This window comes from Nesoenas mayeri (assembly GCF_963082525.1).
Source record: "Nesoenas mayeri genome assembly, chromosome: 1".
NCBI classification, from domain to species: domain Eukaryota; kingdom Metazoa; phylum Chordata; class Aves; order Columbiformes; family Columbidae; genus Nesoenas; species Nesoenas mayeri.
Genome location: NC_137541.1, coordinates 8,893,761 through 8,908,043, shown reverse-complemented (window position 1 = coordinate 8,908,043; position 14,283 = coordinate 8,893,761). Strand labels below are relative to the sequence as shown.

General features: G+C 43.8%; 1 protein-coding gene across 1 annotated transcript in view; it reads right to left on the bottom strand.

Annotated features, from left to right (window-relative positions):
* ELAPOR2 (endosome-lysosome associated apoptosis and autophagy regulator family member 2) overlaps nucleotides 1-14,283 on the bottom strand; it is a gene marked incomplete at its 3' end in the record, with an annotated part of 49,341 nt that overhangs the window by 18,833 nt on the left and 16,225 nt on the right. The window contains 8 exon segments of the mRNA XM_080347620.1: nucleotides 566-656; nucleotides 1,719-1,847; nucleotides 2,571-2,751; nucleotides 5,861-5,949; nucleotides 7,023-7,175; nucleotides 7,813-7,918; nucleotides 11,074-11,160; nucleotides 13,907-14,054. Of these exon segments, the coding sequence (XP_080203746.1) occupies nucleotides 566-656; nucleotides 1,719-1,847; nucleotides 2,571-2,751; nucleotides 5,861-5,949; nucleotides 7,023-7,175; nucleotides 7,813-7,918; nucleotides 11,074-11,160; nucleotides 13,907-14,054 (984 nt within the window).

Here is a 14,283-nt window from a genome sequence, read left to right as displayed (position 1 = left end):
ACAGCAAAGGGAGGGTGAGGTTCGTTTTGCCATACCTTATGTGTCTTAATATTTGGCACCTGGTCTGAGCTAGGAGTCTGAGCTCACTCTTTTGACAAAGAGACACGAGCACCTCAAGCCGCTATTTCATGTGAGAGTCCAGGAGGCATCGCAGGAGAACAGGACATCCCACCTCTCCTGGACCTCTCCAGATCTACATCGCAAAGTAACTTGGATTTCTGTAAAAAACCTTCAGGGCAGGCACCAGTATCCACCCTATGGTAGGTTCAGCTGGTTACCTTGGGATAATTTAGGAACAGAGGCATAAGCATGTATTTTCTTGGTTCCAAACAGCCAACCAGCTGGCATCTCAGACTGCTAAAAACCAAGGTCTTAGAGAATCGTCTGCTGCAATGGTTTGACTGAGGGCACAGGAATAAAATCCAAGCTTCCTCTTGTTTCTCACTCATTACATCATTGCACTTCAGAAAAGAAAACTCAGTTCAATCCAGGGGTAATACAAAATAGGTGTAAGAGAAACAAATAAATAAGAAATAGATTAAAAAGAAAAAATCCTGTTCCTCACTTGAATCCTGGGATGTGCAGGTTCAGGATAAGATAGTCATTGTCAGAGCCTCCTGCCCCACTCTGGATGTGATCACCGGCCACTTCCCAGCCTTTACAGAAGAATAAAAAAAATAATCAAGAAATGGATGGTTTATGGGTCATATGGAAAAAAAATATCTGTTACCACACTTTGTAAAGCAATTTGGTACTTCAGTATGTTTTAAAGATGAGTGGTATACACTGTTGTTAGGGAAGTTCCTTTTCCCTGGGTTTCCCATAGCAGAGACTTGGGCATGGATTCCAGAAATTCTTCAATAAGTTAAGGCAGTCTATTTCCTGATGCTGTAGAGCAGTACAATAATGCTTTTGAATGAAAAATTGTAATAATTGTATGAACTGATGATTTTATAGGCAAATGTCAATGTGAAATCAGCAAAGCAATTGAAATTCCTTGACCTTTGCTGTGCAGCTCAAGGGGGATGATCCATCTGATCTCTTTCAGCCTTAAAACAGAAGAATCAATGAATCTATGTGCTAAATGTTAAGCATATACTCCAGTGCCCCTTTTCTCAACACATATAAGTTAAAGCTTGAGTTAATATCAGCTTGACATGGTGGATCAAACTGAGGAAAACCTTTCAGAGAAGGCTAGAGGTGAGAGAAGTCCCAAACGGGATCATTTTCACTGGCGAGCTGTGACTGCTCTCTGCTGCAATCTTAGCACATGTGCAGAGAGAAAGTTCTGAGTGCTAAATAAGTAAATCACAGATTTTACTTAAGTTTTCCAGAAGAATTATGTGTGACCTCGGCAGGCACAGTTATCACAAAACATGAAAGAAGATAAACTTAGAAGTCAAATAGTTGTGTTTTTTTCAATGGGGATAATCAGATGCATCAAAGTCGATAGTGGGATAGGTCCTTGGCCGAGGGGACTTCACACAGGCTGCAGCTCCTGCCCTCTTCTGGTATACAAGAGATTTTTTAATTTCTTGTGATATTGTGACACTGCTTCCTACAGGACATTTCAAGCATGGTGCAGTTAAAGAAAAGAGGGGAAACTGCGCTGTGACTCATGCAGCAAAGAGCACGCACATCTTGATGGGTGCTCCATTACAACAGTGACCATTGCAGGAGAAAGACAGGCACATAACAACACGGGGAGTTTGGCTCACCGTTCATCCCATCGCACTTCGAGTTGCCGACATTAAAGCACGACGTCTTCATGTTGCCTGGTAGGATGTTCCACCACTTGTACTCAAACCCAAGAGCTGGTTCAGTCCCAGCAGGGCAGGCTTTGCACTCTACATGGTGAAAGGGCAGGAAAAGGATATCACATGGTCAAAGCATGTCTCAAGGTGTTTTAAAGAACATAGATATTATTTTTTACTCTCTGGGGCAAGTAATGAGCAAAGAAAATAATTTGTTTCTTTATAATTAAATGGTCGAAGACTTACCAGGACCAGAAAAATAGAAACAAGACTAGCATTTTATAAATTGCAGATCATAACCTTGTGGTAAGTAATCCGCAAGTGATCCCCAAGCATGACTTCAGCTCAAGCTTTGATCATACTGCTAAACATGAGTTTCCACAAAATGCTGTAGGTGACCATTGGGCCAATACATCTCAGAATCAACAAGCCAGAGTTTAGGCTAGACAATGTTGGCAAGGGACTCATCTGGCAGTGCTTAAAATGGTAATTTCAGAGAGAAGAACTTGGCATGGACAGGAGAATGGGTGAGGAGGAATTACTGTCTGTAAAAGTTCTGATTCCTCAGAATCCCTTAAATAACCCTCAGGATGTTTATACCAGCCAAGAAATGCATCCAGAACACAGCAGGTCAAATTAGAGCAGCAGAAGACTTCAGAGGGAAAGCAGATATCCGTATCCCTCTCTCCAATGTTATTACATAAATATTTTATGCAAAATGAACTCTGGCTTATAGTGATGCATCATTAAAAGAAGTCACATGGAAGCTGACAATTGCTTTTGGGGACACTAAGCAATTTTTTTGTCGACTCCTACCCTGTGTCCCATCTGAAAAGGTGCCTGGTGGGCAAGGAGTGCAGGAAGATGAGGCATTGTTATAAAAGCCTGGATTGCAAGGTGGACAATCCTTCCTCTCTCCAGAAGGAGGTAGTGTCAATGCATCAGGGAGATCTTCTCTGCAAATCTTTGGTTCAATCCATTTGTACATGATCTGAGTCTGGAAAGAGAAGACACTGAGCTCACATGGTGTTTTAGGAAGCTTTAGAACTAGACGCACCAGTCAAGGTCCCCCTTGTAAATGAAATTAGGGTATTCCCAATATTTTAGGCCAAAAACACACCTTGCACATCCAGGACAATAAAGGGAAGGGCAGTGAAAGGAAACAGAAGTGGCTGGGTTCACAGGTGATTCCAAGATTTCAGGCAAAAATGTTTATCTAGTGGATTTTCCCATTAAAATATTTCTGAGGAATGTCAGATAAATAATCCCAACAACAGCATAAGCAATCTCTGCATTTTAACCATAGTAACCCAAAATATAACTTCTGCATTACAAAATCCCTTTATCAGGAAGGCTTCTGTTAACAGAGAACATCACAAGTTCTGCATTTTCTCCACACTGGCTCGTTCTTTGAAATGTCCTCAATTTCTCTCTAGCCATTTTTACCTACTGAGGAAATGCCAAAACCACACAGGAACAATTCCAACCCCTATCCAGTCCCTCCACATTACACAAGGAGCAGTCCATAAACACTAGCATGAGTCGATCCATGGCATTACCATTCAAAACAGGATCACTTCTTTGTCATCACCTCTCTTTGACAACGCACAAGGTGAGATGCATCACCCATGGTGTTGGGTTTCAAATTTTATGTGTCTTTGAGTCTACTCTGAAAGGGTTTAATATCTCAAGACAAAAATTAGTTGAATTCCAGAGCTGTGAAACCCAACTAGCAAGACTAACTTGCCCAGAGCTCTCCCTCCAAGTAGTTCTACCCTTTCATCCTAACAGTGCAATCAGGGAACCTTGAGGCCAGAAGCATGGGTATAGAGCTTGTCAGGAGAGATTTCACCTTATGATTTTGGTTCAGGGCCCTGAACATGTGCCCCTGCCAAGCCAAATATTGAGCTGCTTGTGCTCAACGTTAGCCCTCTGATAACACAGAGCTGCTCAGGAAGTATTCGCCAGCCTTGAAGCTGTTCAGAAAAAAAGCTGGAAGAAGCCTCAGTGCAGGCTCAGGTCTTGGCTCCTGGGAGCTGCAATTAAGCTGAGTTTCTCACCCTTGATCCCTGCCTGAGCTGTGTTGCAGCCATGCCTGTGCCAGGTCATGTACCCTGGCTGATCCAGATCCTGACTGATGGGTGGACTCCATGGGAGACAACAATGTCTTTCCAGCGTAACACCTGGCTGATTTTAGTAAGCCACAGATCCATAGGCCCTTAGGCTGCTGTTTTACAGCCACTGTTCACCTGAAGATGGGATGCAGAGTCAGGACAGATGGAGAGATGGAGAGATGGACCTGTTGGAGAGGGGCCAAAGGAGCCACAGGAATGATCCGAGGCTGGAACAGCTCTGCTGGGAGGACAGGCTGAGAGAGTTGGGGTGTTCAGTTGGAGAAGAGAAGGCTCCAGGGAGACCTTATTGTGGCCTTTCAGTGCTTAAAAGGGGCCAATAAGAAAGATGGGAACAAACTTTTTAGCAGAGCCTGTTGTGACAGGACAAGGGGTTACGGTTTTAAACTAAAAGAGGGGAGATTCAGGCTGGACATGAAGAAGAATTTTTTTACAATGAGGGTGGTGAGACACTGTCCCAGGTTGCCCAGAGTGGTGGTGGATGCTCCATCCCTGGAGACATCCCAGGCCAGGCTGGACAGGGCTCTGAGCAACCTGATCTGGGTGAAGATGTCCCTGCTCATGGCAGAGGTGGCACCGGATGAGCTTTGAAGGTCCTTTCCAAACCCAACTATTCTATGATTCTATGGCTGGCAAGCACAGCAAATGCAGACTGATTTCCAGAGATGCAGAGCACTAAGTGGTGAAAGCAGTCCTGAAAATCCAGTATCTGTGCATCTATGACACATGTTGTTGTTGCAACTGGTCTGCAGAAAGACCCACCACTCTGTATTCTGACTATGTCCATCAGTGAAGGGAAAATCCACTGATGAGACAGGAAGAAGGTCAATGGCGGGAGCTTATTCAAAGCCAGCAAGCCTTGAATTGCACAGAGCAGTGACAGGGTACTCTATAGGAGATTGCAATTAAAGGGGTACCTGGGGGTGTAAGAGTGAACACTGCTGCTAATTCCTTGAGTCATTAAAGAAAGTTAATCAGTGAGTCAAGAACAGGTTGTAGACCCTGCCAGCTCTGTGGCTAAACTCACTGATGCTTTGTTAATAAAGCATGTGAACTCTCAGCTGCATTTTAGAACTGGCTGACAAGGAGACTAGTTGTTATCCCATCCAGACCTATGAGAGATGGAAAAGGGAAGAAAAAGAGATAAAACAGGCCTGAGCATGTGTCCACACCTCTGTGGGCTCTGTATCCCTGTAATTAGGAGTTTCTTCTCCAAATCCCACCAAAATACTGCTGGGACAAAGAGCAGGAGAGCTCCAAAGCCATGCTGCTCCACCAGTAGGTCCCTGTATGAAAGATCCACTGGATCTAAGATCTCTGGATGAAATAATCTACTGAGAGTCCAGATGTTCCGAGGCATACCATGAGGCAAGCACATTATTATCAACTAATCTCTGCTGCTGCACATGGATACTCACAGGCTATGTATATACCATTATTTCAACAGACTATGGGTTCTTTTTTGATGCAATGACCAGGGGACATCATACTTATGCAGAGAAATGTTCTTTCGCCTGCAGCAGGCATAGTCATGCTCCTGTGCACCTGAATTGTGTCCAGGCATTGCTGGGACAGGGCAAGTTGTCACAAGTCAAAAATATGCCAGGAAAGATCACTACCAACTAAACAGTACGGTTTGTTCTGGGACAGTACTTCAGCTTGTGTTCCAACCCTGTTTTTTTATGAGCGTGGAGGCAGCACCGGTGACACAGGCAGACTAATCACGAGTGCAAGAAGCTTAGCATTTCACAAAAGATCACTTAAGTAGACCCATGACAGGCAGATTCTTACAGGTAAAGAAATGCTGGACAGAAGGTAGCTAAAGGACAAGCCCAAATCAGAGAGATTCAATGCTGAAAGCAAAATTGGGAAAGTAGTTGGGAAAGTCATTCCTAGAAACCCTACTTTGTTTTCAAATCAAGAGATCACAGTAAGCTCTATGAGCTTAAAAATACTACTGTGCCTTTTACTTACTTTTCCTTCCTTATCACATGGGGTGTGGATCTGGAAAAAGTCTTTGTTTGTGCATGGAGGTCGCTCTATACATGCACTGGATCCTTCCTCTAAAAAGAAAGGGTAAAGAACAGGATGTTAAACTATCAAATGATCCCTGGAAACAACCGTAATGAGCTTAAAATCCAGAGATCAAGGTGAGTCAGCAGAAAAATACAAAATGAGAATGAAAAATCAAACTCTTAATGGAGTCTACATGAACCTTCCCCTGAAATTAAGAGGCAAAAGAGGGAAAATATGAGCTATGCTTGTACTGTCACACTGAAATTCATTGATTTAGTATAACCAGGGAATCATTCAACCCCTCACCCCACTCCTTCGGCTTCAAGCAGTAATTTGTGTAGTTTGCCAATCATTGGAATTTTTTTTCACTTGATATGGAACAAAAAACTCTCTAACCCATTAGAAACCTCCTTACAACACTGGCCCAATTTTTCCTCTCCCCAGATATTTTTGCAAAATTTCCATTTCCATCATGAGCACAGGCACAGGTCCCCAAGCATTTGCCATAATCTGTGATAGCAGGTGCTACGGTCAGCAAATGATTCTTCAAAAACTGTCTTATAAAACAACTACAACGAAGAAAATAATTTTGACCATGAGGGATGGATTGTGCCTGTGTTGTTTGATGATTACCAGCTGGGAATGCAGAGAACTTTGGGGACTAGGGTTTGCAACTAGACCGCCACATCTTCCAACCAGGAAGGAGGAAGGGACAGGCCAGATGATTTAGAGAGGAGACTCCTAGAAACACGACAAGCCTGAAGAGTGCTGAAGCCAGTTCAGGTCATCACCAACTGATAACACAAACTACCACAAGAGGGCAGAGCACAACTGTTATTATCTCTCAGAAGAACCATTCCCTTCGAGGTCATAAAAGATCTCCATCCCTCCCTGCTAGCACAGGTGACAGCCAAGATCTAGTATGTCCAGTTATATATATATATATATGTGCCCTCTGCAGCTTCTGGGAAGCCCCATCTTCATTTCCCTTTTGGTAGATCGACTGGAGACTAAACTTCATTGTTGGATAAAACCATTCTCACATCTGCACACAGAAACAGCTTGTGAGCTTATGTACTCAGGTTCTCCTGGTTTTGCTTAACCCATTTGATTTCTGTACCTGCATAATACATCTCTTCTTTACACTTGGTGCACTCTTTAGCTCCTTTCTCAGAATAAGTATTTCTTGGACACACCTGGCACCCAGATGAACCTGGTTTGTCACTGAAGGTACCAGGCTTGCATGCGAAGCATTCAGATGTATATGCAACTCCTGTAAGGTAAATTATAGGTGAAACACCGAAATGCAGAGAGGTATGCCCCATTACTGCCTGTCTGCTTATGGGGGAAAGCAAGCCAGCTGGGTTACACAGCTTAAACATCACAGACTTTCACCGCTCACTTTAGACACTTTGGCTTTGCTGAGTCACGATTTTAGTTTTTAATTTTTGCTCCTCAATGAAAGGCTGAGCAATGTAAGAAGCTTATATGATACTTTGAGTTTGATCACACTTAGAACAGGACCAAAAGAACAATCCCAGATTAATTAAGTTATTTAAATAGTATTTTAGCTGTCACTGTTATGATATATACGTTCATTTATCAGTGTTGAGAGGCTTACCAATAAGCGTGGTCTTTACCACATTAAGGAAAACCCATTTATTTCTCCCTATTTATGTGCTAAGCCAGTCTTCCCCAGTAGATGGCATTATTTACCAGCTAAATAATTTTTTCAGCTTTTCCCTGATAGTGCGAAGTTTTGCTGCTGTTTCTACACTTTAGAGGAGGAGACAAGGAATAAGGGGGCTAAAAAAAGCCATTTTGGTGCTGTAGGCACAGCAGTAGAAATAGCACTGGGCAAACACTGTGACGAAGAGTGAGATAAGACCTAAAAGGCAAATATCACTTACCTTCAATTGTGATGTTTTTAACCAGAACTGGTTTTACTACTTTGGATCCCATGAGAATCCCTGTTGTTCTCCAGTATAATATGTTGCTACCTGATTTCAGCGTTACCTGCAACAACACACATGACACTGAGCAGTTATCCCGTCAGCAATAATTTTATTTATTTCTTACTTCCATTACTCAGATTTCTTGCATCCTAGCAGAAATCTTTTCTGTTCCTAAGCTGCTTAGTGAGTTAAGAAGTAACAGTGAGACAGCTAGGCAGATGTGGTAGAGACATCTCTGCGGAGTGTCTACATATGCTTCATAAAAATGCTTCTCAACACTCCCGTTTCATGGAAAAACATGACCTTGTTGTAAGCAGAACTGGTAAAAAGCTGTTCCTGCCTTTATCCAATAGCCCTGACACTGAGGAGCTTTTATCTCTAGCTCTATGATCAGATATAGTCAATCAGTTTGTTTTTCAAGCCTTGAGATACACTTTTATAAAGAAATCAAACATGACCCAGAGTTCAAAAATCCAGGCTCACAAGTGAGTTTTGTTTATAGGCTTTAAAAATCAAGCTCTGCCTACATCTAACACTATGGCATCATGATCAGGAAGCCAGGCACAAACCACTAATGTCCCCAGCAGCAGTCCCATCCCTCCTGCTCATTTCTGACCCTGAACAGCAGACGAGATGCAGAAAACAACCCAGTTTACTACTGTCTTGACCTACTTGTCTTCACGACGTGGTTCAGCAAGAGGCTGCACCACCCCCGTGCTGGCACAGGATGCGTGGTGGGTTGCTGCCACCATGGCTGGGATAAGGGGCAGAAGGAAGGCAGGACAACTTCTTTCAGCAGCAGTGTTGGTGCCTGCTGCCTTCAACCCACCTGGGTAACTACAATATCACACTGCTCACTAAAAGCAGCAGGTTTACCAAGACCCTGCCTGCTCTGCAAAGTTGCACCATAGGATGAGAGGAAACAGCCTCAAGTTGCACCAGGGAAGGTTCAGACTGAACATTAGGAAACATTTATTCATGGAAAGGGTTGTCAGGCATTGGAACAGGCTGCCCAGGGAAGTGGTGGAGTCACCATCCATGGAGGTGTTTAAAAGACACATAGATGAGGCTCTTAGGGACATTGTTTAGTGCTGGATTTAGGTTATTGTTGGACTCGATGATCTTAAGGGTCTCTTCCAACCAAAATGATTTTATGATTCTATGATATCTACTAGCCCAGTACAACATACCTACTGACAACATAGTGATATTGGACTGAAGGTGCTCTATTTTCATACAAGGAGAGGGATAAACTCTATCAGCATAGGGGTCCAGGAAAACGAGATTTACAGTTGTTGTACAGGCCTGGCAGGACCACAGCTTTTGTTCATCCAGGATAAAGAGTCCAAAAATTCAGCAAAGTGGAAACACAGCACATTGTATCTCCCACTCTCCAAGCACCTATTCTCCAGGGGAGCAGAAGAGAGCTGGGTTACCACAGGTAACAACAGAACTGGGACCATATTGAACCAAACATCATGTTGTGTGGTGCAGAGATACCCAATATCAGTTCTAGTGCAGCAGGACTAGCACGCTGAGAGCAGAGGCTGCAGGATCTGGAAAAATGGGCTCAGAGAAGCCACCGTGACAGGATTTGCAGTGAAGACAAAAGCCTTGAGGGGAGTCCGAATAGTCATCTCACTTAGCTCCTGTGTCTACATTTCAGCAAGGCATACAAACAACCTTCATAGTCAGAGGAGACACTTGCACTTCCCAGGTGATGAGCTCAGATGGCAGCATCTCTCATGCAGACACTGCTTACATCTCTCAGCATACACAAGTAGATGCCTTGGCCTTAGATCTCAGCCTGTGACACTCACCCCTCCTCACCCAGCTCTCTTGCCTCCTGATGTGACTGGTGCAGGGCTTGCACCTGAGCTAACAGGCACTGCCAACAAGAGCTGGCTCAGGGATACGGTTTCTCCTCCAGGACAACAAGCAGACCATGGAAAACAGAGACTAGACTGCTGTCTATGCCCATAAAAAGCCTTTTCCTTCTGGCATAATGTCACATATGTTGGGTCTTTGCTGGTATGGCTCTGGGAATTAGGGTATGATGGTATATTGGTAGCCAGGCATCACCGTGAGCTATTGAGTTGGTCTACACATGGTCTGTGCACTGAGCAAACTTGGCCAGCTGGATCACAGGCCAGCCAAACGGCTGCTGCTCCCAACATGGACATGCTCGTATCGGTGCTGCAGGAGCCATCTCAGGGCTGCCAAGTTATTTTTCAACCAGGAAAAACACCACGGAGCACAAGCTGGGTGCAGTCCAGCTGTTCTGCACAGACTTGGGAATAAAATGCCCGTCCTGTATCTCTCCACATACACGCACCGCTCTTCTGCACAGACCTGGGAATAAAATGCCCATCCTGCCTTTCTCCACATACACACACCGCTCCCGCTGCTCTGCTGAGAAACAGGGAATAATCTTGTGTTCTCGTGAGCAAATAACTGCTGTAGAAGATCACAGAACCATAGAATAGTTTGGGTTGGAAGGGACCTTCAAAAGCCATCTAGTCCAAACCCCTGCCATGAGCAGGGACAACATCACCCAGCTCAGGTTGCTCAGAGCCCTGTCCAGCCTGGCCTGGGATGTCTCCAGGGATGGGGCATCCACCACCTCTCTGGGCAACCTGGGACAGTGTTCCACCAACCTCAGTGTAAAACATTTCTTCCTCATGTCTAATCTGAGTCTCTCCTCCTTTAGTTTAAAACCATCACCCCTTGTCCTATCACAACAGGCCTTGCTAAAAAGTCTGTCCCCATCTTTCTTAGAAGTCTCTTTTAAGTACTGGAAGGCCTCAATAAGGTCTCCCCGGAGCCTTCTCTTCTCCAGGCTGAACAACCCAACTCTCTCAGCCTGTCCTCCCAGCAGAGCTGTTCCAGCCCTTTGACTGTTTTGTGATCATTTTGTGTAAGATTTCAATTATAACCATGCAGAGCGACTATGGCATACGGATTTGCATAAATCTATTTACCTCACAAAGCACTTGATTCAAAGCCCAGGGAAATCAATATGAAGTCTTGTATCTATATCATATGCTTTGGGATCAGCCCCTTAGAGATCTCAGGGCTTTGCCCACAGTGCCAGGAAAGCCGCGCTTCCTCAGATGCATTCACAGGATCTGGCCCTTATTTGCTCAGTGCTCAGAGGAAATCACAGACATTTACAAATGGAATAAAAGTTTCAGAAGGAATTTTTTGCACACTTACAGAATGAGAGCCCCATTCCCCGTTGTCTGTTAGCTTCACCCATTTGTCTGCTGTGGACTCCATCTCTTTGCACTGGTCATTTTGTATCTGTTAATTAAAAACAAGAGATCAGTGACCACAATCAGATGTATCTGTTGGCGTAATCACTGCTGGCAAGGAATTATAAGATTCAGCTTTGTTCCTGTTGTCTACATATTTAGGATAGCAGCTGCCTTATTTGTGGCAGAAAAACCTCAACTTTCAAAACCTGCTAGCAGCTTAACAGTGACTCCAATGACCACCTCTGATGAAGATCAAAAAAAGAGAGCAGGAGGAGATCTCAGCCTTGTCCTCTCACTATCTGGTCAGACTCTGTCTTCTGAGCCCACCAAGACCAAATTCTCTAAAATCCAGAGGCCACAAGCTTCTAAATTAGAGGGGAGGTAGGAGTAGACAGGCCAAAGCTAGGAGACAAACTGCATTCTCTGCAGCCAGTATCTCTTATGTCTTTATCTCCCTGCAACTGGACCTCAATAGGGATGAGAGTAATGTTATCAAGGGAGAGGCAACATGCCATGGAGGGTCTGCCCTGGCAGAGGTGGGAGGTCGATTGTCCCTTGCCCAGGTCCAATGCAGCTCAGCAGCCTTTCCTTGCAGCAGGGTTGGGTGCATGGCCTCACAACGGTCCACTTCTTTCTTCTCATCATGGTCTTCTCTGAAGAAAAAATGTCAAGTCCCTTTGAGGTACGAGTTTAGTTACTCAGCTTTTATTCCACAAGGGAGAAAGGCCAATTCAACACTTTCAGAAGACATGGGGCCAAGCATCCTCCTCAAAGTTGCTCCACATCAAGTCTGAGTCGCGTAACCCCATATCCTCCAAAGCATCTGTGCACTTAATTCCCACCTAGATCAACAGATCTGAGGAAAAGAGGTGAGAAGAAGTATCTAAGTAGAAGGTATTTGCCTAATTATCTTAAGCAATCTGAACTACAGCATGTTTGTTCCTCAGTTCCCATCTGCAAAATGGAGATAAGAATATATAGCCTGCTCTCGCAAGGTGTAAAGGGCATCAATGTGTAAAAAGAATCTGGAAAGGGCAGAATGCAGAGGCACTGGGTATCTAACAAGAAGCATCCACACTTGCTTCCCACATTTGAGGGCACCTCCTTGCTTACCCTCAGACTGGCAGTGCAGCCACCTCTGCCTGGCAAGCCCCAAAATTTCACCCTTTCTCAGCAACTTGCAAGCCACTGCCACTGAAATGTCACTGTCCAGAGCTGAAGTGTCATTGTTAAATATATTTAAGTACAAAGATATGCTGGAGAAAAAAAAAAATACTTTGGGAGCAACGTTAAATATGGTTTCCCTGAAATACCGAGGTTGACTAGGAGTCACTGACATGGGCATTTCTATGAAGGACTGCACCACTCGCTGCTGCTTGAACAGGGAATGATAAATTTAAGGAGCTGAATGAGTGGTGTATGGATAAAAGCAATAATGAAAAAAACATTTTCAAAGCCAGTGCTCAGAGAAACAATATATTTGCTTCATTGCAAGAGCAGAGCAATCAGTCTGTCAAGCAACTGGAGCTAGGATTTGTAATCTTGGTGCATTCGTCTGACAGCAGTCTGCTTTTTTCCCCTTGAAGAAGGCAGGATAGTCTAATATAAGACTGAAATGCTAAATAATATTGTCTGCACTGTCCATTATCAAAGTATAATAGATTGCACTGATGTAGCAGCAATAGGGTTCCTCCAGCAGCTTATTTTTCTTCTTTTCCCATCTTTATTAAGGATAAGGATACTTTGCACTTTTCTCCAAGCTTCAAGAAACATTAACCAACACTAGCTGAGGTTTGGCACTTCTGTGAGATACCAGGAGCTGTGTCTTTTGGATGAAAACCGGAACTCACCAGGCAGAGAGAGAGGCAGTAACAGAGAAGACTGAACATTTCCAGTCATTTCCTCTGAGCTGCCCTCCCATTAGGTTTTTTCTGTCCCAAGTGGCAGGTACAACATTGCCAGGGAAAGCAATGTAGCTTTTGGTAGAAACTTCCAAAGCATCTCAGCGATGTGGGGCACCTGGGAACCCTCTGGCTCTCTGGACCCCAACCAGTCCATCCATGTGGGCAGAGCAGCGTTGTCCTTCCCATTCAGATCCCTGCTCATCAGACTGCTTTGGTAATTTGGGTACAGCATGATACAAGTCCGGTCAGGCTGCTCCCATTTCAGAGCTAATGATCCCCAGTCCCTCATTTTTGCAGTGCGGACGCGTCCTCAAAGCTTAATTCCTACTGAAAGTCATCGGAATTTTTACTCCTAAATCTCTCTTGAGAACTGTTGTTTCTGTCTCTTCTTTAAGGATCATCCTTTTGTCTCTTCTCCTGCTTTTCTTTTCATCTCAATTGCTATTACCCAAATTGACCTAAAACTAAAGTCTCTGCTAAGACTACTGTCTTGAAGCACCTCAGGCTCTAGATGTCCACCTTGGAAGAAATCTTTTAAAACTTCAAGTGCCTTGAAAGGCATCTCAAGTCAACCACTCCCAAAATGAAGCACCTACCAACAGCTGCCTTATAAAAGGCTGGACTGAGACCGTCATGATCCCTAATGAAAAAATCCCAGCACATGGTAGATAGAATCAGTTAAGTCTTGAGTTTTGAAGCTGAAATTCATTCCCAAAAGGCAGCATAAGTGGCAGAAAGAAAAGGGCTGGTTTTTTTAAATCTTGTTCAGCACTAACAAGCTATGGGCATATGGGGAATGCAAAGGGAGGAAAAAGTTGTTTCTCATGGTCTTTATCTGGATTTAATTCTTACAATATAAGGTTGGATTCATCATATAAAAGGCCTTACAAAAAATTCAAAGAAGATATTGTTGTCAATATACTGGTATTCGAAGAAGACAGAACCAGATTTCTTCAGGTGCACAGCATAGATGAGAGAAACTGTACAATCATCCCTGTTCGATTCGATGTAATTCCCTCGAGGTGTCCACGAAGAGCTGATGAACATAAACAAAACAAGCCTCAGCTGAGAGCAGAGACACTGAGGAGACTTTTCTTACTCTACTATACAAAAACTTATTACTTAAGAAAGAACCCAGAATCCCACAATAGCTAACGGCAGTGAATTTCTAAATTCATTACTGGAATTCCATTTATTTTTCATGTAAATATAATACTTTTCATTAAAATATGTATGGGAAAAGGTATGGTACTAGAAATTTAGGA